The following is a 26,872-nucleotide window of genomic DNA, read 5'->3' as shown; positions in this document are numbered from 1 at the left end:
CTTTTATTGGAGGTAATAACCTCCCATAGACGTTATTCCGGTCTTAAATACCAGTGTTGTCAATTTAAGGAAATACAAGGGTAAGAATGTCAAAATACGTTTTGTGAAATTTATTTTTCATTTTTTTCAAATTTTCAATGAAAATAACAATTTTTCAATAAAAACGCCAAAAAGGTAGGTCTCAGAGCCTGTATAAGGGCAAATAAATCGTGTGGGAAAATCCCCCCCCCCTAGTGACGCCACGGCTCAAATAACATTTTTATATGTATTTTAAAGACCGATCTACGAGTCAGAGAAATACTTTTTAGTTTTTTTAGGAGAAATAGTCTTTTTATCTGCATATTTACGACTAATTAAGAGAAATATTTAAGGAGGAGAAGGTTTAAACCCAGTAAGCCTCCTCCCCTAGATACGATCCTATCATAGCACAATTATCACTTCTTTCCTTATTGAAAGACTTGGTTTCTCTCAGTCTGTAAATTACTTACTTGACCTTAAATAACATAGCTGTTGACTAAGCAGACTAAACAGTTGACTGCTTAGTCTGCTAAGGCTATTCTAAGAAGTTGATAAGATGCCCATTGCCTATTCATAGAGATAAGTTTACTAAGCAGATATTATATACTTATAAACAACACAGAAAGAAAGTCTACCTGGCAGTTTTTCCTATCTACCTTTAGGCTCAAGAAAAAAATTACTGTCAATAATTATATTGTTTATCACTGCATTCTTTTGCAGATGCCATTCCGGCTTCAAATACTCAACATTAAGGGCAACACCCATCCTTTTCTATTGTTTTGCCATAAGACAGTTCATAAGTGCAGACAGTGGCGGATCCAGGGGGCGAGGGGCGCGCACCCCCTAACATAGTCTAAAGTAGTGTAATTTATATAATTAACGCAAATTTGCGTTAATTAAACTTGCTCCTAACGCAAGTGTATCGGATCAACCTATTTTGCCCCCCCCCCCCCTAAAGAAATCCTGGATCCGCCAATGAGTGCAGACAAAGATTTTACTAAAGACAAGGGCCTTAGGGAATTCCGGACTTTAAAGAATCACCCTGTCTCGTCCATTACAAACTTTTTCAGTTTGTTTTGCAAGACTATCTAGAACTGATTGGGCGGTCTTGACATAATTTGTAGAGCTTTGATACCCTACTTTCCGGAATTCTTAAGAAAAAAACATTTAGCTTCTCTTTTTTGTGATGTGTATAGATATATTCAGTTTTAATGAAACTTATATCAACAGAAAGTGTAAATTTCGTTTTTCAAATTAAAAGGAGCAGAATTTTATAAAGTTCATGAAAGGACAGTTCCAAAATTTTTTTTAGCTTGCCTAATAGGAAAGTGCTAAAAACAAAATGTAACTTGATCAATTTGGCAGTTTCTGGAGTTTCTTGTGGTCCAACACGCTTTGATTGTAAACCTTCCCGACGCAATTTCACTTTATTTTCAACCGGACTTCAAAGTCTAAACCCAGCCTTCCCGACACAATTTCACTGCATTTTCAACCGGACTTCAAAGTCAAAACCTCAAATTCTCAATAGATTTAATGATAACTAGTCCCCTGAGTGAATTCCTTCAGGACCTTTTGTCTTTGAGACAGTTGGGTTTCGCTTCCCCTTAACACAATTATATGAAATATGCACGTAATAGGACTTAAAACCGAACATATGTCAAACTTTTTCAAGAATTAAAAAAGGAGGTCGCATAAGGAAAAAATTTTGAATTATTGCATATATAATCACGATCAAAGTCAAGCAAATCCCGTAAAAATGTAAAGTACTTTTCAACCAACGTCTTACCGATATACTGCTTTACCTTTTTTTATACCACCATAATTAATTATGTTTTCAACATATCCAAACCGAGGGGCTACTAACTACCTTTTATACCCGTTCACGATCTTTTGTGTCCGACAGCCACTTTTTTTCCTGACCCTCTCTGCTGCGTGTCCCAGTCTCAATACGGCTCTAGGTCCGTACCTCTTATCCCACCTAAATGCCTCCGGGGTGCACAAAGTAACCTAGTGCTGAACCCCTTGAGTAGGTTGGTCTCATCCTCACAGATCTTAACATCTGTTACGTCTTGTCCCTTAAGCGGCACTCTGCTCGGGTTGTTGACCATGCATCATAAGCAGTTGCAATTAGCGATGCTGATAGATCAGTGTTAAACTTTACCTTTGATTAACGTAAACAATGATACACAAATTGTGCTAGGAGCATAAGGTAAATAATATTCGGTAAATTTTTACCAAATCATATTATTGACTTACGAATAAAGTGAATACACCACTCGATGCCTTTTTTATGCTCTTTCCAAATATAATAATCATTTTTGTCGGAAATGAATTTTACCCCCACCCCTACAACTCAGGGTATATATTTGCACATTAGGGGGGGTGGGGGGAAATTTTAAACTTACCTCCCATTTACATCAGAAATAAAATTTGCCCCCACCCCCTTAATGTGCAAATATATACCCTGAATTGATTTATATAGGAGTGGGGGTAAAATTCATTTCCAACAAAAATGATTATTATATTTGGAAAGAGCATAAAAAAGGCATCGAGTGGTGTATTCACTTTATTCGTAAGTCAATAATATGATTTCGTTAAAATTTACCCATTTTGCCAACATCGTTCTTTACTTAGATTATTTGAAAAAAACTACGTTTTCTAAAGAGTTAAAGAGGCTGAGTTACAAGGTCGAACCTTAAAACGTACAGGGAATAGGAGGCACAGTTGGGGGCTACCGCCCCCCAAACCCCCGCTTTCGCAGCCTTTAAATAAAAAAAAAGTGTTTTAAACTGAAAGTAAGGAGCGACATTAAATCTTAAAACGAACAGAAATTATTCCGTATATGAAATGGGATGTGCCCTCCTCAACGCCTCGCTCTTTACGCTAAAGTTTTTATTGTTTAAAAAAAAGAGTTGTGAGAAAGTCAAACGTCGACCTTGTAACTCAGCCTCTTTAACTCTTTAGAAAACGTAGTTTTTTTCAAATAATTTCTGCACGTTTTTGTACAGTTTATTACTTCTTGACTAACTGTTAGCTGATTTGACAGCTTGCGGGCTCTTATAGGAAAACGAGCCCGCGTTTTCGCTGGCTCTTGTAGGAAAACGATAAGAGCCCGCTTATAGTGGGCTCTTATAGGGAAACAAGGTTTTTCGTAAATTCGGTGAATAGTTTTTTCGGTCTGAAAATATCAAAAGGCCCTAACAGGTTGAATTCTGCTTTGAATGAGTCTTCATTCGCCCAGATCCGGCGCCAACTGTGGCCTGTAGGTATGGCTAGGAAAAAAAAATTTTTAACTTTAAGTGGCTATATTTGGTTTTTGGCAAACAGAGAAGGAGTGATCTGATTGAGCTGAAATTTCGAGGATTAGCTCTCGGGTCCCAGGAAAGCTTAACCTCTAAATTTCAGCCCAATCGGACAGCGTAAAAGGGGGGCTGTGGTTGGAGGTTCGAAACTTCCGGCCCACTTTTACCCATGACAATAAAGTTGGAGGGGGGGGGGTGAAATGTTTCACAGTTCTTATTTTGATCTTGGGCACAACAAAGCGATTGACCCTGTATCCATGCGCCCACTAGGACCGGAAATCGCTTAACATTGTGGTGGGTCGCCATTTTATAGAGGCACAAGTGTGCCTCCTTGACAGCGTGATTGCGCTGCCTATGATTTGTTTCAAAAAATGAATTTGGAAAATGAAAATTTGGAAAAAAAAGCCTTCGGTGAAACCACAGATAATTTTCATTACAAAAGACTCACAAGCACACAAGGGTAACAGTGCAATACAAGCCTTCTTCTGAACCAAACACTACAATAGCATTTTTTTTTTTTTTTTTTTTTTTTTTTTTTTTTTTTTTTTATCTGAAATATAATTAGAAACTGAATTACGAACAATCACAAATTAAAGCACTTCATTAGAGGAAGCAAAAAGTAAAGCTCAGAGCAGACTGGGGTGGAAGAGATATGTGCGCAGCTGTTTGGGTCTCTGGTGCAGCGTTACCAACACGGTACAACTGTACCGTTTTTGATATAATGTAGAGGTCCTGGTATAATGAGGTACAATTGGAAATTTTTTGGTACAATGCAAATTTTTCTGCACATTTTGGTTCAATTACTCCTATCTTGCTCGGATATCTGTTCGAGTTTTAGTTTATTTTCTTACTGTTATGGCAAATTTTTAACCTGCAGTGCATATGGTACAGTTTGCTTCAAAGGGTTGGCAACGCTGCCCAGGTGGCTTGGTGCTGCGATGACTTGTGAGTACTCAGTAGCAGTAGCGACATTACTATTCTAAGCCGCAAATATGCCAGTGAAAACATTATCTAAGTCTCTAAAACTCCATCGGTTCTGAACACCTTCTTTTACTTCTTAAAGAAGGAAAAGAGCAAACTTCATATTTGAGCACCAGGTGCTTGAGGTGCTTGAGGCCTTGGGAATGATTCAAGCAAGGGGTGCTTGAGCACAGCTATTATTAAAATAATAGCTAGGAATAGGGGAGCCAGTTTGCGAGCATGCGGCAAGGGGTAAGGACCTTTTTCGATTTTTTTTATGCAGCTAAAAAGGATAATCTTCAAAACATAGGGGGTGGTGAATCTTTTTTTTTTAATGGAAATACTGAAAAAAAGGTATTTTCTAATTAGCATCCCTGGCTGGGAGAAGAATGCATGCATTCAGATTGCAAACAACTCTGCTTCTCAACTGATCTCTCGGAGAAAGAAAAAATGACTGAGTTGCCACATATTGTCTCTGAACATGTGTTGCTGCCGAACTTAATCCTTTACAATTTTGCTTCTTTTAGCCCAGTTTAAAACCGTGAACAGTATCATGAGTGAACAGCATGAAAATAAATTTTTAGCTGATTTCGCAACTATGCAACATCAATCAAGCAAGGAATTGGAGCAGATGGTTTTTATTAAAACATTATCGGATTTAGTGTTTTTGGAGCTTGTTCCACAGTATCCATTCTGAAGAGTGTTCCACTACTTATGTTTTTACGTTAAGCAAAAGGGATGAAGCTACAGAATAGCGCAACCCAGAAAAGTGTCTTAAATCATCTTCTGGTACCCTCTTGCTCACTGATTTTCTCCGAGGAATTCCTAAATCTTTACAATTCCTCAAATCTCTGTTTCCCTAACTCGCGGTAGGCTTTTGTAGAAGATTAAGACCGAACTTCAACAAAAGGTATAGAGACCCTATTTGGACTCTAAAAACCGAACTTCTGTTTTGAAGACTAAAAACTAGATGCATGCCTTTTAGTATGTTGTTTCAGAATGTTATCGTGTTCAATATTATTTTTTTTTGTACAATAACCCTACTGTCACAAAGAACGACTGTTAATAGAAACTTTTTTGCTCGCTACCAAGTTTTACAATATACTGCATATATTGCATAAATGTAATATGCTGTGGAGACTATAGATTGAATGACAAAAGCTGGGACACGAAAAGTATTTGACTGATTTTCCTGAGATTATGTTTCCGAAATAGGTGGCTTCCAGGGAAGTGATTAACAAGTTTGTTGGAACCTCTGGCCCCCTTTGTTTCTCAAATCATACAGACTAACATTTTTTGCGTGATACCAATTTAAAGAAGATGACTATCCTTCTGATCAGGGCCGCATCCAGTATTTTTTTTTTTTTTCGAGTAGAGTTTTAAAAAAAAAAATTAAAAAGCACATCCAAAATTTGTTTATATTCATTTTTGTTGCGTTTTTACTTGTCAGATAAAAATTTAGCGGGGGGTGGGGTGTTAAAAACCCCGAGCCCCCCCCCCTGGATATTGCCGTGCTTCTGATGCTCACCGAGTCAATCAGTAACTTGGATTTAGTCTTTTTTTACCACTACTTAACGAAAATTCCGTAGCTTGAACTTAAACCAGGTGGAAGCCTGAATTGGACTGAAGGGCTGGGGTAGGATTGTTGAAAAAAAAGTCTCATTTTTTTTTTTTACTTGAAGCTATTTAGTTGAGAAATAAGAAGAGCGAGAATGTCAAGCTTTCACTAATCTCCTTTTCTTTGTATGTTCTATCGAAAAATATCCATCTGGATCTGGTTTTATTAAACAGGGCCAATTTCAAGGTTCTTCGTCCGTTTCATGGACTCTTTCTGTGCACTTACACTCTTTTGGAAAAATTTTTTGTTCGTTGAATTTCTGTTGACCCAAGATGCGTGCTCTTTAAGTTTCGAGCCAACAAGACCTCAGAAACATATTTTTTGCACTTGATCCCTTTTTTTAGCTTCAAGCAAATCGGAATTTCTTTTTTTTTTATTATATAAATGTTTTAACTCCTAGAATGCCTTTACATCTTGGTGGTTCCTCGTGCATTTACAACCTTTTAGTCATATTTGCACCTGAGGCCGAGTTTTGCAACCGAGCGATTGAATGACTTAATTTTCTTATTTTTAAGAATTTACGTGTTTTGGTTGTCTCCTAGGCCAGGACACCTTTTGGGAGGTTATCGAAACTTCCAGTTCAAAAATCCTTAAACGATTTCTATTCAAACTAAGGTTGAACATGAACACATTTTCTACTAAAACCTATCTATGAAAAATTGGCATTTTACATTATTTAGGGCCCACGCCGCTGGGCCTGCATGGGTTATTGGACATTTCAATATTCTAAATAAAATCGCTATCTCGAAGTCTTGATACGATGCCATCGGTAGTATATGGGGGCACCCAAGGGCAAATGAGGCGCAGGAGACTTTGGTGTTCATAGGCCAAAAATTGTACCACTAATGTTTAAGTTCCTTGCGAGATTCCGATTTAATTAAATTGTGAACGTACCCAAACTTTCTACTAGAATGAATCTGTGGATATGGTAATTGGGTCAACTGCATAATTTGAGGTTTTTACCCTCAGGATGCGTAGATCATGTCACCTCCGGAGGCATATTTTTTTGACCGTCGATCTTTCTGTTTGAAATTATATCTCAAATTATGTTTCAAAACGAAAGGGGGCTACGGAAGTGCCTAAGGACAAAAAGGCGCAGGATGGGGACCGGTGGTGCCCCAATCACTTTTGGTTCGTCAAAAGAGCACGAGAGCTTTCAATTTTTGATCTAATGAGCTCCCTTTGAAGTTTTTGCGATCAGCCCTTCCATACGACAATAATGTATGGAATAATACACGTGAACTAAATAATACAATAAGGTAATGCATAGAGTAGTTTATCTTATTAATAAACCCTCATATTATTCAGTTTTGGATAATAAATAGTTCATTGCTCTTTTCTTATTTCGTTCTTTACTAGGTTCGTCCTACGGGGGGAACCCGTAGGACGTTAATTATTAAGGCACTGGCACTAGCAATCAGTGCCAGTGCCTTAATTCTGATTAATTATCGGCTAGTGTATTTTTGATCTGCAAACCTTTTTTTTTCTTTTTTTTGAAAGAGATTCAATAATAAATTGAATCTAAGACATTTTTCTTCATATTTTTGAAAAATCGATCTAGTTATCCATTTTTTTTTATTAAAGTCAAGTACAATATATATTTAATGACAAAAAGATTTAAAAATAATCAGAATATTTTTAAATTAATTTTTACTATTTGAAAGTTACAAATGGACTTGCTTTTTACTTTCACACACCCAAGTGTTCTTATCAATCTCCTACTATTACCAGTACTAACAACTCACTGTAGCCCCAAGCCGCCTAATACCAACACAGCTACGCATGCTCCTTCTCCGTCTCAATCTATTCAAGGCCTCCCTCTTTACACCCTCTCGAAAAGTACCCATTTCCCTTAAATCTTTCCTTGCAATTGTTAGTTCCAACAAAACTCAGTTTAATAATGAATAAGGGATTGACCAAACTTTGATGGGAGGGAAAATCAAATGTTCAAACATAAGGCAGCAACGGGCCCATTTTGTTGAAACAATCATACAGATTGAAAGGCCTTGATTCATGCAGAATCTTGTTGCTCATACAAGATCTTTTTTTGCACCATTCTTGTAGAAGAGAACAATTGCAGTGATACTAAATTCATTTTCTCTTTTATCTCCCTCTGAAACGCTCTTACACATATTTGAATCAGCCAAAATACAACCTCTGGTAGTCGCAACTCCCTCTTTCCAAGGAAAATCTTCAGCGCGTCCCTACATCCCTTTTTACACTTTAAACACATTATTACAAGGGGCTCTTAAAAAAATTGGCTGGAAACATTACATTAAATATATACTGAACACTTTTAATGCATCATTTCCAGCCATTTCGTCAAGAAGCTCGAAAGTAGATAAATCTTATTTCTTCTTTTTCTTCCAATATTAGCTAATTTCGTTGTGTGAAATCAATTTAAAAGTATATTGGTTACGGTGCCTAAATTTACTCCCGAGAAGCAACGTTCTGGCGGCGTCTCTACATCGTTTTTTTTTTCAATCCTTAGCGACGTTGAGTTTGTCTGAATTACTTGTAAAAAAAATAAAATAAAATTAAAAGAGAAGGTTTCCGCAACCTATCGGTAGCAGGGTAGCACACACTGCCAACCCCAACTGAAAGAAGAATCCGACCCAAAATATCACAGGATCCCAAAATAAAAACTTAACGAATGCCAAACTCATTAGAAAAAAACTACCGTCCACTTAAAGCAGTTGAAATATGAGACGTTGTCAAATATCCCCGATTACGTAGGAAGAAAGTGGGACTAAAATTGGTGAAACTTTGGTTTAACTTATTAGATACAGTAAACGCTTAGGTGGTCAACCAGAACAAGCAATGCTAGCCATTAAGAAAACCTTATAATTTACTTTATGGGTTCCTTTTCAGAGATTTCAAAAAGGGCTAATCCTAACGGCATTTTTATCGTAATCTGCAAAGACGGTATCGGACATTGATATACACTAAACATACAATCATTTTTTTTATTTTTTTGCAGCATAATGGTTTTCTCAATTTAATCTAGACATTAATACATTATTGGAGGCATGAATCAACATTTTTTTTTTACAGTGATGTGACAGATAGGCCGTATCAAATTGTACTGTCATGGCTAGCTATTAAAATGTCATGTTCAAATTTGATTAGCCTGCAATTTGAATTCCAGTTCTGCATTTAAATGGTCTTGGTAAAATAAATTAATTTTAATATATAAAGTATAAATATATTAAATACAAAGTATTCTTCTCTTGGTTTATGTCTCACAAAGGTAAAATTTGTACGCAGCTATTTACTTATTAAACGAACAATAATAGTATATGAGTTATAGCATCAAACAGTTCGTGGTAGGGTCTTTATTATACTGTAGGTATTCGTTTAGGGTCTTTATTTTGGAAAAAAGTTGTTTTGCGAAAGAAATAAAAAAAACAGGTTTTTTTTTCACCGAACGAAGCTCGGTGCCGCTGCACTTACTTTGAACATGGGCATCGATAAATTTCACCAATACAATACAAAGCAATTTAGATATATCCTAACTTTGGAACAATTCTTTTAGGGTCTTTATTTTGGAAAAACGTTGTTTGGCGAACAGGATGAAATAAACAAAACCTTTCTTTTCACCCAATGAAGTTCGGTCCCGTGTTACTTACTTTGGTGCTTATGCATTATATATAACACACGAAAGAAGTCAAGTTTGGTTAATGCTAAGGAAAAAAAATAGGATGAATATGTAGTAGTTTAGAAACAAATTTGGGATATATATTTGCACATAAGGGGGGTGGGGAGTAAGCATAGAATATATTAAATACGTAACCTAACCTAACCTGGGTACCTTCCCAACCCCCCTCTCCCCCTTAAACCCAAAAAAAACAGCAGTTTAAATATTGTAAACGCAATAAACAATCACGCTTTGCCATCAATTTATCTCTTGCAAATACCCGTTTGACGGGTTTTCATAAGTATTTCCTTGTACAGTCTATAGCGTTGTTATCTATAATGCATAAGTACCCTTACTTTGAACAAGAGCATCGATAAGTTTCACCAATACAACACAAAGCAATTTAGATAGATTATGACCTAGGAGCAATTCTTTTAGGGTATTTATTTTGGAAAAACGTTATTTGGTGAAAGAGATAAAATAAACAAAATCTTTCTTTTCACCAAATGAAGCACGGTGCAGTACTTATCGGTTATAATAAACACTCGATAAGTGAAGTTGGGCTAATGCTAATGAAATAAAACAAAATTATGGTGAAAATATAATAGTTTAGAAACAAATTTGGGCTATATATTTGCACATTGGGGGGGGGGGGGATAAGCATAGCATATATTAAATACGTAACCTAAACAAACCTATTATAACCTAACCAAACCAAAAAAACAACTAAATACATAAATAAATATAGCTACAATTTATTTTTCAACCCAGCAAAAGCTAATTCACTGGTAAAAGTTGCTTAGCCAGTTTCTTGTGTCATGTTCACATCATTCACGATCGAAATTCAAGAGTGTTTATTATATAACCGATAAGTACCCTCGGTGCCATGGTACTTTGAACATGAGCATCGATAAATTTCGCCAATACAATGCAAAGCAATTTAGATATATCCTGACTTTGGAACAATTCTTTTAGGGTCTTTATTTTGGAAAAACGTTGCTTGCGAAAGAGATAAAATAAACAAAACCTTTCTTTTCACCAAATGAAGCTCGGTGCGGTACTTATCGGTTACATAATAAACTCTCGACAAGTGAAGTTTGGTTAATGCTAATGAAATAAAACAAAATTATGGTGAAAATATAATAGTTTAGAAACAAATTTGGGTTATATATTTCCACATTAGGAGGGGGGAGGTAAATCATAGCATATATTAAATACGTAACTTAAACAAACCTATTCTAACCTAACCAAAAAAAAAAAAACTAAACACTTAAATACAATATAGCTACAATTCATTTTCCAACACAGCCAAAGGTAATTCTCTCGTATAAAGAAGTTGCTTGAACAGTTTCTTGCCTCTTGTTCTCATCATTCGCGATCGAAATTCTCGAGTGTTTATTATATAGCCGATAAGTACCCTCGGTGCCGTGGTACTTTGAACATGAGCATCTACAAATTTCACCAATACAATAGAAAGCAATTTAGATAGATCATGACTTTGGAAAAAATCTTTTAGGGACTTTATTTTGGAAAAACATTGTTTGGCGACAGAGATAAAAAAAAAAACAATCTTTCTTTTCATCGAATGAAGCTCGGTCCCGTGGTACTTACTTTAAACATGAGTATCGATAATTCCACGAATAAAAGAAAAATGGAAGTGAAATGATAGGAATTACAATATATATTGTTTGCCAATCTTACTACTTGTTTTCCACCGCCGGAAGCTGAGGTTAGTAGTTGAAGACTATGGCGTATCTAATACGACTGTGATATCGCCTTCACAATATTAGTTATTTCCAAAGTTGTTCAGTTGCTATATAATTATTCAATATTTTGTTTTTAAATCCCTTGATGAAAACTTAACTTAAACAGGATCTTATCTAAGGAGGAAGGGGTGTGAGAACAAGACTCAGAATTTTTATTATGATTGAGTTTAGTGCTATTGTTACCCATCAAAAGATACGAGTCTGAGAAAATTTGCCTGATTTTGGAGAAGGGGATGGGAGGAGGGAGAGTCAAGAAATCTTAATGAAAATCACACCATCAGATTAAGCGTATCAGAGAACCATAATGTAGAAGTTTCAAGCTCCTAAATGCGAAAATATGGAATTTTGCATTTTTTGCCAGAAAAAAGACCACGGATACGTGTTTATTTGTTTTTTGGGGGTGATCGTATCGAAATAATAGTCCTAGAAAATCAGGCAAAGGTGCATTCGAATGGAAATTATTAAAAGTTCCAGTGCCCTTTTTAAGTGACCAAAAAAATTGGAGAGCAGCTAGCCCCCCTCCCACGCCCCTTTTTGCCAAAATTGCCCGATCAAAATTTTGAGATAGTCGTTTTGTTCAGCATAGTTGAAAGATCCAATAACTATGTATTTAGGGGTAACATGACCCATCACAGTCCGTGGGGAGAGGTCCGTAAGTTATGAAATTTGCCCATTGTTTACGTTTAGTATTTGTTATTGGGAAGTATACAGACATTTTTCGAAGGGGGGGGGGATTTGTGATCCCTCCTTGTAAATGTAAACCCCTTTGTAAATGTAAAATTTCTGTTTGTCTTGAGTTTTAATGCTGCTTCTTACTCTCGGTTAAGAAAGCCTGTTTTTTTTTTTTTTTTTGTTTTTTTTTAATACCCTACTAAATCCACGGTGAATAAAAGTCAAATTAAAGTTGTTTTGAGAAAGGGATTACAAATATATTGTGAATTTTATGAATGTGCATAATTATTTATTTATCTGTAAATTTCTTCTCGAAAACGGCACTATAATTGTTTCTTAAAAATGGCATATTATCATTTTCCGGTTAAAAAAAAAAAAAAAAAAAAGACAGCAACTTAGATTACTTTGGAAAAATTCGTTTAGGGTCTTTATTTTGGAAAAGCATTCTTCGTGTGAATAACGTCACAGATACCCAGAGGTCCAATACCTCAAAAGGTTTACTGTCTATAGCAAATAAATTAAAATTAACGTTGTTTTGCGGAAGAGATAAAAAAAAGAAAAAAAAGAACAGTCTTTCTTTTCACCAAGCGAAGCTCAGTCTAATGGTATACTTATTTCAAACATGAACATCGATAATTTCACGAATATAAGCAAAACGGAAGTCAAATGATAGCAATTACAATGTAAATATATTGTTTGCCAAATTTACTATTTATTTTACACCGCCGAAAGCTGAGGTTAATAGTTCAAAGACTAAGGCGTATCTAATATGACTGTGATATCGCCTTCACAATATTAATTACTTCAAAAGTTGCTCACTTGCTATATAATCATCCAATATTTAATTTTTCAATCCTTTGATGAAAACGGGACTTAAACAGGATCTTACCTACGGAGGGGGACAAGACTCGGAATTGTTATTATGACTAAGGGAAATAAATTGATCGTTTTCAACAAACAAACTGCGTTTTGACAATCTTACTTCTGCTCAAGGCTTTCAGTCTTCAGGGATCTCTAATTTCAGTCAGCAGACGATTTATGAAAAATATGTTAAGGGGCTGGGAGAGGAAAATCAATTTTCCTAAAGTCGTGACCCATCAAGTCGTGAACAACTGAATGAGATATAAATCATCGCAATGTTTTACTTTGAGGGCTATTTACTTTTATTTTCAAGGAATGGTGATGAAAATATGGGAATAAATGGAAATTTTGGATTCAATTTACTTATGCTTACTATCAACTGCGCCCTCCATTTTATTTTAATAAAAATAAAATTAAAAGTTTACAAAATGATTATAACCGTTATATTAATTATTTGAAATTTTGCACCCCTAAAATTTTTGCACTCGGGGCAAGTGGACACACATTGAAACATCCGTGATGTTTCTTCTGGCGAAAAAAAATATAAAATTCCACATTTTTTAGATAGCCGTTCATAACTTCTATAATAAAATTATCTGATACGTTGATTCCGATGGCATGGGTTTTATTAATATCACTTGATTTTTTGGGGTGTTACCCCCCCCCCTTTCAAAAATCAGACAAATTTTCCCAGGCTCTTAGCTTTTGATGGGTAAAATTAAAATTAAAAATTTTTTATATGTTTGGAATCGGCATAAAAAGTCAATTCTTTTAATGTATCAATTGTACCAAAATTCCGTTTTTTCCAGCTTCGGTTACAATTGGGCCGAGACGAAACATTTTTTTTCGTCTATTTGTTTTTTGTTTTTTTTGACCTTATGAGAAATAAAAACATACAAATCGACATAAAAATTGTTTTCAGTAATGTGTAAATTATTTTCTAGTCTATAGAAGGCACAGTTGGCCTTATCCCTACTCCTCTTCAGGGGGGGACCCAGGATTTTTTTTTGGGAGGGGGGCTCAAAATAGGTTGATCCGATAAACTTGCGTTAGGAGCAAGTTTAACTAACGCAATCTTGCGTTAATTAAGTAAATTACACTACTTTAGACTATGTTAGGGGAAGCACGCCCCCTCGCCCCCCCCCCGTGGATCCACCACTGCTCCTCTTTGTTGTAGTTCCTGTTCATTTACGAGTTTGACTCGATTATTTATTGAACTTTCTGTTTTTCTGGATTTCACTTGTTTAACGATAGGGATTTATGGTAGTTTTATAGTGGAAAGATTAATTCACTTCATTTCTACTCATCTTTGATTTAATGTAGCTCTAGACTTTTTTTCAAAAGCTATTTTAATAAAAAGAGTTTTTTTAATTAACAATAAAAGGCACGCTTTTTCAATAAAGTATCTTGATGGAAAACGAAATAGTGGTCGTTCAACATCACTTGTTTAAATTATAATCGACCTAATTTTGTTTAAATTTAAATTGAGTTTCAATTGGAATTTAATTTAATTTAATCGAATTAATGGATTTAATCGAATTTTCATCAAAATTTAAATAATTTTCGTTGAATTATAATCTTAGTTTAAATTTAAACCATAACCCAAACATTCTTTTGTTTTTTAACTTAAATTCAGTTTTAATTGAAACTATAATTTAATTTTATCGAATTTGATAAACTTGATCGAATTTTAATTGAAATTTAAATTCTTATCAATTTTTTTAAAGTTCCTACTGTCTGTTAAAATTCCAAGTGATTTAATGTATTCTGTACTGAATCTGCCCAACTTTTACAGGATCTATCAAAATGAAGATGCCAAGTCAGTGGACTTCTGTCTACTTGAGTTTGGCAGCACTAGCTGGAACCTTAGTGAAAGGTGAGCAGTGCCCTTGGGGTTCAGATCTCGAAGAGCTGCAAAGTGCATGTGTGTGTTCTATAAACGATAATGACGAATTAAGTTTACAGTGTTCAAATGTGGAATTCCCAGTGTTAATAACAGTTCTTAGAGATTTTCCTGGTTTAATTGACGTTTTATACATATCAAACAGTTCTATACCAGAACTCCCTAATGGAATTTTCCGACAGTTGACTATACATAATCTTCAGCTTTCCAGATGTGGATTGAAAGAAATTGAAGGAGGGGCATTTCAAGGTCAAGATGAAAGTCTGAAGAACTTGAACCTTCAAGACAACCTTCTGACAGCAGTTCCAACTAGCGCAATCAAGGAATTAAGTGAACTATTGATGCTTGATTTGTCAAGTAATAAGATAGTGTTAATTGAAGATGATGCATTCACTGGTTTGAGCTTACTGACTCTTAAACTAGCAGAAAATAATTTGACTATATCAAGAAACGCATTCAGAGGTCTTGATGATAGCCTCAAAAACCTCAATTTGAAAGGAACTCGACAGCGAGAGATTCCTGAAGCAGTGCGAGCACTATCTTCCTTGGCATTTCTTGACCTAGCTCAGAATAACATCCGAAAATTAAACCCTCAGGTTCTGAGTCAATTAGACTCTTTAACAGCTTTGAATTTGGAACGAAATATTATTCAGTCATTTGATCCTGACACATTTGATGGAATTAATGACACACTGAGCTCTTTGAGTTTGCTGAACAACTTAATTACGATCTACCCTGTGGATATCTTTTCGACATTGGGTAATCTTAAGGTACGTTGTAGTAGTAATAATTCATAAATAGTGCTTTGGGGAGAGAAATTTGAAGGCTTATCAACAGATGGAACATTTTGGAATGTCCAATTTTCTAGAAATTTGTCCTCTATTTCATTAGTATGTAATTAGCTCAAAAGTGTGTCTTGAGGGAGAACTAAATAATAAAAAAAAGGAAAGTGGTGGAAATTTCAACCAGGTACAAGGAAAGGATCAGGAAGCCTCATCATTTAGAAAGGCGAGCAAAAAAAAGAGTTTCAATTTGCCCATAAAACAAAAATGAATTACAACTTCATTAACTTCTTTATTTATGACACAACAATGAAGACATTTAGGTAACTATTATTAAAAAAAAGTCCCAAATTTGTTCTTTGAGACATTGAATTCATGCAAGATTGTCTTATTATCCATGGTGATAATTTATCTGGCTAAAATGATTCTAGTGGATTTCCCCAGAAGTACTGAAGAATTGTGATTTAAAAATGTAATTTTTCGTGTCTTCATACCTTCCCCCTCACCCTATAAAAAAAGGTAAGATGCTTACATATTTTAGGCCCATCTCCACAGTCAATATTTTATCGAAGATTCTTCCTCACCAGGGCAGCCGCCAAGACTTTAATATTATCCAAAGTTTCGCTAGCGAAAAAATCCTATGGTTTGAAAAAATTCCAAGATGCCAATTAACACTGATGTATATATATATATATATATATATATATATATATATATATATATATATATATATATATATATATATATATATATATATATATATATATATATATATATATGTATATATATATATACATATATATATATATATGTATATGTATATATATATATATATATGTATATATAAACTTAGAAAGTTTCTACGGCAACGCTTTCTATAAAAACCTTACATGCCCCCAGGGCATAACTTACAACCCTTGCTCTGAGGGCTGTGGGGGGAGGGGTTGTCATCCTTAAAGACCCAATTTCCAAAACTTTCAACTACGTATAATAAAATGGCTATCTAAAAATTTTGATTTGATGTGTTTGGGGAAATGGTGGGCGTGGGGGGGCTAGTTGCCCTTCAATCACTTTTCACTATTAAAAAGGGCACTAGCCCCTCCAATTTCCCATCGATTGAGCCCTTTTTGAAGTTTCTATGACACCTCCTTCGATACGAAGTGCCTGGGTATTAGGTAGCGCAATCGTGCTGCATATGATTAACGGCCTTTGTGATTAAGGGGTCGTTCTTAAAGAATTGGAACAAAATTTGAACTTCATCATAAAGAGTGAGGTATTGACTCGGGGGCGAACCCCCTAATATACGTAATAAAAATGTACGAATGTAGAAGTTAGTTACGTAAGTTAATTCGTAAGTTACGTCAGAACAAAATTTCAAGAAAGCCATTTAGCCAAAAAAAAGGAAAATTAATATGCAATTTGCGTTTTAATTATTCATGTGCGGTGAGTAAAAATAAAAGCTACATTAACTCAAAAACGTTCAGAAATTAAATAAAAAACAAGTTTTTTTTTTAACTGAAAGTAAGGAGTGACGTTAAAATTTAAAACGTACAGAAATTATTCCGTATATGAATGGGGCTGCCCCCGCGTCAACCCCTCGCTCTTTACGCTAAAGTTTGACTCTGTCTCACAACTTTTTTAAAACAATAAAGACCTTTAGCATAAAGAGCGAGGGGTTGAGGAGGGGGCAGCCCCTTTCATATGCGGCATAATTTCTGTTCGGTTTAAGTTTTAACGTCGCTTCTTACTTTCAGTTAAAAAAAAACTTTTTTTTTTATTTAATTGCAGATAGAAGTTTGAAACAACGAAACCTCTACAGTAGGCTTCTTCTGCTGTTTGGTGGCATATGTTTTAAGCTTGTTTTTTTTTGCCGATTTCTGGTCCACGGTTCTTTATTTTAAATTTGGCACCACTGCCGAAAAACTGCATATAGAAATATTTTTCTTTAGAAACTAAAGGACCGATTTTTTGGGACTCAAAGATTGATTTCTTGGTACTTTCAGACAGTACAATCTTTCATTTTTAGAAAAATAGGCTATTGTTTTAAATTTATCAATATTTTAAAACTACTTCATATAAACGGCCTATGTGGCCCTTGGACTGTTGAAATACACTGATGTATTTATTCCAAGGCCGTATCCCGGAGGGGGGATAGGGGAGGGTTGAACCCCCCCCCCCCCCCGAAATGTTTGTCCGACTCGTAAAAATGTTACAAGAATGAAAATATACAAATTTTTGATGCGCGTTTTTTTAATTTGTTTGTAGCACCCCCTCCCCCGAAAGAGGATATGGAAAAAATATCAGTTACAGTGGCGTAAATTTACGAAAATCTGTGGGGGGGGGGGCAAAATGTATTCCTCAAATCTAGGGGGGAATTATGTTATTTTTTCAATTTTTCCAATGATAATACCAAAAAACAACCATTTTTTAATGAAAATACTCAAAAAACTTTGTTTTAATTTAGGAGGGGGAATCTTTAGGAGGGAGGTTAATGCCAATTGTACCCAGCATTTCGGAGAAGATTGCGATAATCCTTAATATACTAAACACAGATAGGATGAATTATATTTCCCTCGTGAAATATTTTGCCTCTAATATTGAATGGCAGCTCTTATAATAATATTAATAATCTGTATTTAAAAGCCTTTTAAAGGCATATGCAAAAAAAAACAAATACTAAAGAAAAATTACACTCCATTTGACACCCTTCCCTTTAATACAAAGTTTTCTACTGCCCCAATATAACGGGAAGATCTAGACCTCATTATCCCATGAATCTGCCTATATTCCCCTTCTTGGATAATTGATCCCCTTAAATGAGAAAACTGCTTACACCGGAGGAGGAAATGGCCCGACCCATAATTATTCTCACCATATCTCAAGCAACTTCTTCCGGCCTCCGGACCTTCCTCAATTTCCTTACGACCTTACCCTAAATTGGAAGACAATTAGCTGGAATCTGAATCCATATCCTCATATACTTAATGGCCAATCCCAGCTTAAAATAAAACTCCTGTCCGAAATTCTCTTTTAGTTCTCTATACAAAGTAAGACTCGGAGATTTATCCACAGCTGATTGCCATAGTTGCACTTCTTGGTCTTCAAGTCTTGCACTAAATTCCTTGAAGAACTTTGCATGATCTTCTGGCCCTTTTCCTTTCTCCCGCGAACTTGAAAAATCCATTCTCATCTAATATCCTTTTGATTTGTGCTGGTCATGATGTTTTGTTACACTCAAGGAGATCTTCATATGCTGCTCGGGCAAGTCTAGTCTGCGGAAGTTTGAGGAGTCTTAACCAAAATTTGATGATTTGGGTGTATCTTTTCAATTTCAGGTTAAATACACCAAGATCACTTTTTAATACTAACGTATGTGTTGTATTCTGTAAGCCAAAAACTCGTTTATAATATTGAAGTTGAAGGGCTTCTAGTTGCTTTGCCGGCTGATATCCCCACATTTCTGAACCGTAATGTAGGATAGCCATAATTTTAGTATTAAATATATATTTGTGGAGGTTTAATTCACTTATTTATGATGTTAGTGTGATTCTGTATATTCCAAACAATGCATTTCTTCCTTTCTGTGCCATTGTTGTAATATGGCTCGTCCATTTTCCATTTCGACAAAGGATGAAACCTGAGTATTTGGCTTTTTCCCCCCACTTCCAGCATTTTGCCATTCAATAAAAATTGTGGTACTGATTCCAAGGATTTTTTTTCAAAAAATCATGATTTGGGATTTTGTGACATTCGTCTCTAGTTTCTTCTCTTGCAAATATTTTTCAAGGAGATTCAAGTCATTCTTTGTGTAAGTCGGTTTTTGTGTTTGCCAGTAATATAATGTCGTCTGCAAATAGTAGCATTGACACATTCAGATTTCCCATTTGGAGAGTAGGTGCCCCATCTTTGTCGGAAATAAAGAACAATATCATTAATAAACAAAGCAAATAATTTTGACGAAATTGTACTTCCTTGGCGGATTTCCTATATTGGGGCCACCTTTGGATTTACCTATTTACAGGGGCTCCAATTTCAAAAAATGTATCTTTTTCAAAATTTAACAAGGCAGTTTTTTCGTTCGTGATTTTTCAATGAAAATACCAAAAAAATGTATTTTTTAATAATATGAACAAAAAGGGCATTTTCACTGAATATACCAAAAGGGCTATTTTTCAAATCCAGGGGGTAGGGGCAAAAATTATAAGGGGTGTTACCCCCTACCCCTCTTATAATTGGCGCCCCTGTTTGCATAGAGGGTTTGTATGCCTAGAAGATTATACTTAGTAACCATCCGGCATCTGCCGGGTTGTACTCTCCGAACTTAACTAATAAAATGTTCATAAAAGTTCAAGTACATTTATAAAGTCCGACCAATTGTCGAAGTGCCTTATTGGTATCTAATTTATAAATACAATGATATTAGACTTAAAGTCAAATATTTGAGGCGAACTAAGACTATTGTTTTCTTCTTCGTACAAGATTAATTTTTGTCTATAGATTCCGTTAGGTGTAAATGTTCTCTTTGACATAATTTTCTCTTTGTTTTGTAGGAAATTAAAGATAATTGTATAATTATTAGCTCCTTGTTACACAAAACCGTGAATTCCAATTATAAATTGCTCTTAGGCGATAAGACTATTGCAATTATTGACTTAAAAAACACAGTTTTCCTGGTGGAAGGAAAGACCAAAGTTGAAACTTAAAACGAACAAAACTATTGCTTTGCAGCCTAGGAACACATTTCTATAAAACTAGCTCAAATAAACCGACTCATAATATTTCCCATAGCTTTCAAAATTTTGAAAAACAGCATTTTTTTTGTGACGTAATCTTTTTTGTTACTCAAGAAGGACACTAGATGTTTTGATTCCGTTCAAATGAACGCTTTCCCGATTTTCTACGACTGCTGGTTCGGTACGATAACCCCTGAGGAAATAATACAGTAAAGGTAATATATATAGTTATACTGTGGGGAAAAATGCATAAAAAGGAGAATGTCATTGCTACTCACGCAAAAAAGTGATTCTCCTGGTTTTTCAAACTGTAAGGTGCAACTTCGAGTTTAGGGTTTTCTATAACGGTTTTCAATGCTGTACTTTTTATTACAGTTTGATATCATCTTGGAAGGATTTATATGATAAAATATATGATAAAATTCTTATATTATAAAATATGATACATTATATGATAAAATAAATGATAAACTCTTATATGATATAATATAAGTAACTCTCTATATGATATCTAAAACTCTTATATGATAAATATGCTTTAAGATACATAACAAAATGGACACCTCAAGACAAATGAATAAAAGTATCAGTGTTTTGCTAATCTAACGAATTCTAATATCAGTCTTGAAAAGTGATATTCAAGGGTTGGGTATTTTGAAAACAATTTTTTTTACATTTTTATTGAAAATTAATTACCTTGTATTTTCATTTAAAATTTAAAGAATATTGCTTCCCCTGCCTAGATTTTGAAAAATATATTTTGCCCCCGTCTCCATATTCTCTTGAATGCTGTACTTTTTACTACAGTTTGATATCATCTTGGAAGGATTTCAGACTTGTTTATGCAAAATTCCAAATACAAAATTACTGTTCGGTTCGGTTGAAACTGAAACTGTTCGGTTGTAACTGAATAAAAAATATCATTTCAGGATCAGTTTTTATTGGGAAATGTGTCTCACTAGGCAGTTTGTTGAAAAACATGTTTTAAACTTCCAGTTACTATGGGAAGTGGTTCACTCTTTACTAGTTTGCAGCCATTGGTACAATCATGGCACACTAAATGGCACATTGACTTCTCTCTTTTGTGTAGTCTTCAATTTGTGTAGTCTCTCAAGCCGTTTTGCTACTGAGTGACATAACTTGGAAACTTTATCAGTGATATTATTCAGTGAGGGGCCCAATGAGTATGGTGTTTATGAATATGCAGGGGCGGAACCGAAGGGTGGTATTAGGAGCAAATAACCCCCAGAAGGTTAAAAGCGGCACTAATTACAGGGTCGGAGGCGCAAAAAATACCGGTAGAGAGCCCAACTTTTACCAATGTTTCCCTCCAATCATTAATTCTGTATCCGACCATGTGAATTTGGTAGATTCTTATGAAAAGAGTGGATGAGGCCCATGCCCGCAAGAAGGGAAACTGGCTTGGAAACATTATCAACCATATTTTTCAACGAGGGGGCCTAATGAGTAATGCGTTTGTGAATTTGCAGGGTTTGATCCAGGAGGGGGGGTGATTTTAGGGGAACATGCCCCTCACTTAGAATGCCTAAAGTTGTTCTAATTACAATGTTGTATGGGCGGAAATACCGATAGGGTTGCCAAATTTGTATTGATGCCCCTCTCCAAACATTAATTCTGTTTCCGCCCCCGTAAATTTTGTAACTTCTTATGAAATACTATACGCGCTTACCAGCACAAAGGGCAGATAGGGAGGAATTTTTCTCCGAAGTTAGTTCGAGAGACATTTCTCAGGAAAAGATTTTATAAAACAAGTGGAAATATACAAAAATCGAAAATTTTGACCTGCTGAGTACGAAAAAGTAGGTGGAACAAAAAAAGATTTGTTCCAGTGACAATTTTAGTTTAATTTCGTCCATGCGATGGTTGAAAAGCAACAGCAAATTGGTAGTCCAGAAAAATTAGTGTGCGAATCCGACCTGAACGACAATGGCGTAAACCTGTCATGTGTGACATTAACTGACTACACAATTTGCAAACTATTCAATATCCCAAGAAGAATGGGAGTAATCTTTGTCCAGAAAATTAATCTTGTTGGACTATTATCATCAACAAGAATAAAAGAAATGTGTTTGTTTTAACACTGTGTTAAATTGAACTGAAAAGTTTGTTAAAAACGATTTTTATTAAGTAAATATTTTATTTAGTATTTAATACTTTTCCTTTTCAATTTAATATTAACCATTCTTGAATAATATATACAAAAGAACAACAAAGTGAAACTAATTCTTATTGGGGGTGTTAGATAGTAAATTGAATGTAGGCCCCTTCTCGGTAATTATTAGAAATTTAAAAATGTCTTTGCATTCTACGTATTTTTTAGCTCACTGATTTCTATATAAAGTATAGAAACGCTGTGGAACACGTGTTGGATGGAGTAACTGTATTTGACACTTAATACCTTATTTTCACTTTCAAACTCGTTACATATAGTCGTATATGTTTTTTATGATGGAACAGACAGAGTTCCAAGTTCAAGCACTTATCTTTATGCTTTAACGAGATATAGACACGAAAAGAACACTGCAAGCGGTTTCTGTGAAGGTTGTAAGCACGGACGTGGTCGTTAATTTAATTTTTGATAGTATAGTTGAGATAAATAAAATTAACAGAGCTACACTAAAATGCCTTAACATACCAAGGAGAAAATGAAATCTGATAAGTGGGTTTCCAATCCTCACAAGAGAGTATATGTTACGTTTTCTCTTTTTATGCCAGCTGTCAAGTAGGCTCCAGGAGGAACGTCCCAAAGGAGGGCCTTAGAACCCCTCCCCCCTGAAATCCTATTTTTTTCTGGAGATTCCTTAAACAAATCATTAACTAAACTTTTTTTAAGTTTTAGCCCTCTTCTTCAGCCTGTTTTCTATTATTGAGCCCCCTCCCCCAAAAAATCCTGGGTACGTGCATGAACTCTGCTGCTCGTTTTTGTGCGTTTTGACAAATTTTGGCTGGCCGTTATTATGTGTACCCTGTCTACCATTTTAGTAGATATACCTAATAATGATCAAAGAAAAATACAGCTATCCATAATAAATATAAATAATTAAATTTTCGGTGTATGAAAAGGCTGAAGCTTTTGTACTAAGAAGACAGATCGTCATAATTTGGTTCTTTAAGTGTGGCCCCAAGTAAGGCCTTCTAAAAAAAAAAAATCCTGCTTAGCCTACTTGCTTGCTACAGAGCTGGAGTTAGGTTTTTTCTCAGGGGGGAGGGGGGTGTAGGCTTTGCCGCCACCTGTCACACCATTAATACTGTAAATATTACAGTTTTTGCCCAAAAATATTACAATTTAAGCTTGTTTTGCCGTCCCTGGTTGTGCCACCCGGGGCGCTTGCCCACTCTAGCCCCCCTAGATCCAGTCCTGGCTTGCTATTACAATTTTTTTCCAGAGTGAAGGCCAACCCTTTCAGTTACTATTAGACTATAATTTACTTCTAAAAACTATTATTTACGAATTCATAAAGCCACCTTTCATTTTTTTCAAAGTAGATGACAGTCGCGAAAATTTTCTAGTCGATAAAATATTGCTTGTAAACTACGTCGTTGCCTTTAAGTAAAATACTGCTACTGACCTACTGATTGATAGTCTATATTAATAAGGACTTATGAGGAATGCCTAAGGGATATCAGAAACTAGCTTAAGAAGAATTATGACTGGCGAAAGATACGTCAGTTGTAATCAAACCAAAAAAAAAGAAGCAACAAAAGGAACAAGGATATTTCTCTTAAATTATCTTCGTTAACCTTCGGCCTTATAATAGAACCAATTTACATTACCTACAATTGTGCTGTGTATTCACCACAACCGGGGCTATCGCTTCTTGGAATTTTTTCCAAGATCCTGGAATTCTAGTCCTAAGCCTGGTACCGGAAATGTGCATAGTCTGTATTAAAAGTAACCCTCATCAAATATTTAATATTCTTTTATTATGTATTTTTGAAATATACTACATTATTACAAAATATTTTTGCCATTGAAACAATATTGATAATGTAATATGTATGCCAATATAGAATAGTATGCTACAATTTTTAATGGGTTGGGGATGATATACAACGTTTTCTATAATTTGAATAAGGAGTGCCTAGAAAATTGGGAAAATTTTGGAACTTGGGGGGAAGGGTCCCATGGCCTCTCCCTACGTACGTTCCTGAGTGAGGATAAGTTGTATGATCTTTTTTAAGCGCAGTATCAGCTCCACCACGCAAAACGGACATTTTATTCTCACATAAAAATACTACTTTTTAGCATCACGTAACCATGACGGTATCTAGTAGCTGTAGAAGCTTCCTTGAAAAAGAAAGCAGATACCCAGATTTTTTGGATGGGGGTTTGGATTTCGATAAAAGCATGTAAAATATATTACAACTTTGTGAAGTTGTTTTTTAAATCGTAGAAGTTTAAATATTTTGGGGGGTAAAAAAATACCCTGCAAGCTGGGGCTGAGACAACAAATCTAGAAAACATTTTAGTTCTACCAGAATCAACATTTAACTAATATTAGATCCAAAAAATATTTTGTTAGTTTTTTTCCTCAGCAAAAACAGCAAGAAAATGCATTTAGCATTCTTCCGTAGAGCAATTCCTCTCACCTACTGATTAGATCAGGATATTAATTAGGACACAGAGGAATACCCAAGAGGTATTTGAAGATATCTTGACCATCTGTTTGTTTTAAGAGGAATCAAAATTGGTGAAAATCCATTACTGCCTTCAGCCAGTAAATATTTGCAAGAATCGTCTGGAGAAATAGGCTGCAAGCCCAAGATGAGGCAATAAATTGAAAAAAAGCATATATATCAACTCCAAGATTTCCAATTTCCTCAGGCCTACTAATTGAAGAAAAAGACATGAGGTACAATTTCAGAAGAATGCCCAAAAGGCAAATGTAGCCCATGCATTTGCTGAAGAAAGACCTGAAAAGGGTGAAAATTCATCACTCTATTAAGCTCCATTAAAGTTGAGATGAGAAGTACACGTTCTGCGGAGGAAGGATAACAGATTGCCAAAGATAGTCCTTGTCGGCTAGCCGTCTAGGTCTAAAGCCAAACGAAAAGCGGGTCGCCCCTAACTGAGGTGGGAAGGAAAGATTTAAGGAAAATGAGAACTTTTTGGGAGAGTGTACAGAGGGAGGCTTTAAATAGATTGGAATGGAGGAGTGAGTGTAGCTGTGTTGACCTCAGGTGGCTTGGTGCTGCAGTGACTTGTTAAAAATAGCTATAGAATTAAGCTTGCGGATTCAGTCAAGTCTTGCAGATGAGACATATCAACTGCACAAAAGTAGATAGTGGAATACCCTAAATTCAAGACATGGCAGGATTCGGTCTGAAACCAAATCTTTTAAAGATTTGAGACACCTCCTTCATGGAAAACTACTCTGATACCCAATCCCCTTAAATTTTGGCTGGGGGCCAAAATGTGTTCATTAACATAGCTTGTTGGTTTTCTGAGAATGACTTCCTCCCGAGGATTTCCTCGGGAAGAATTCAATCACAGTCATAATGCTTCCATCAGGATTCAGTCACAATGTTAATTTTGAATATGTGATTAATTGTGATCACAGTCACAAGGATTCAATCTCAATTTTAATTTAAATCACAGAAAAATGACGCAAAGTAAATGCCCTTTGGGTAAGTACTTCGCCTGACCTACTGATTGATAGGAGATATTCAATTAGGACTTCAGAGGAATGTCAAAACGTATCTAAAGATGAGTCGACCATCTGCTGGTTGTATGAAGACCCAGGAGCGGTGGAAATGCTTCGCTGCCTTAAGCAGGCACGCAATTGCAAGAACTGACATGGAAAAGGTCTTGTAAGAGGAAATGCACTGATAAAATAATTTGGATATACTGGGACACCCTTAATAGGCAATATGTTTACAGGCCTTTAGCTAACAAGGGGGTACCTTGGACCAAGCGCCCTAGCAAAAATCTTTATGCCAATTATTCAATATCCACCACATAGAATACGTGCATTATGTGTAATAAGTAATTAGACAAATAAACAAATTCTCTTTTCTTTGATTTTCGCCAGAAATTCTTCATCGATGATTCGGAAAATCATTCTTCCTTCGAGAATAGGAAACTTGAATGAGTTGGGTCTTGGGCAATTTAACATGGGAATATATGGATTAAAAACTGCCAACACCACTAAAATTGTAGTATCTGGTAACTTCCTTAAAAACTACCACTGACACTAGCAACTCATTGCAGCAAGCCACCTGAGGCTGACAAAGCTGCGCATGCTTTTCCTCCATCCCAGTCTATTCAAATCTTCTCTCTTTACACCTTTCAAACAGTTCGTGGTAACGAACTTTAAGTAAGGAGCGACCCGGCTCAATAGTAACCGAAACTCTAAAAGACGGAATTTTGATACTAATAGATATATCAAACGAATCGCATTTTTATACTGATTTCAAATATACAAATTTCATTAAGTTTAGTTTTACCCATCAAAGTTTAGGAGCCTGAGAAAATTTTCGTGATTTTCAGAAAAAGGAGGAACCATCCCCTAAAAGTCAAGTGATCTAGAAAGATCACTGATGCGTGTTTTTTTTTTTTTTTTTTTTTTTATTTTTTTTTTTTTAGGCTGATCGTATCG

The 26,872-nt window shown here is 35.4% G+C and overlaps 2 protein-coding genes across 3 annotated transcripts in view; one reads left to right on the top strand and one right to left on the bottom strand.

Annotated features, from left to right (window-relative positions):
- The window catches only part of Rab3GAP1 (RAB3 GTPase activating protein subunit 1), a 350,147-nt gene that overhangs the window by 230,570 nt on the left and 92,705 nt on the right, over window positions 1-26,872 (bottom strand). The gene's annotated exons all lie outside the window — the stretch shown is intronic.
- haf (leucine-rich repeat and fibronectin type-III domain-containing protein hattifattener) overlaps window positions 2,099-26,872 on the top strand; it is an 81,629-nt gene continuing 56,855 nt past the window's right edge. Inside the window, exons 1-2 of the mRNA XM_089098386.1 lie at window positions 2,099-2,227; window positions 14,630-15,507. Coding sequence (XP_088954512.1) covers window positions 14,641-15,507 — 867 coding nt within the window. The 5' untranslated portion in view covers window positions 2,099-2,227; window positions 14,630-14,640. The remainder of the gene's footprint in view (window positions 2,228-14,629; window positions 15,508-26,872) is intronic.

This window comes from Artemia sp. Qi Xiang Cuo, chromosome 12, assembly GCF_049724085.1.
Source record: "Artemia sp. Qi Xiang Cuo chromosome 12, ASM4972408v1, whole genome shotgun sequence".
Classification (NCBI taxonomy): Eukaryota; Metazoa; Arthropoda; class Branchiopoda; order Anostraca; family Artemiidae; genus Artemia; species Artemia sp. Qi Xiang Cuo.
Note: the sequence above shows the minus strand (reverse complement) of the source record. Positions and strands in the feature narration are given on the sequence as shown.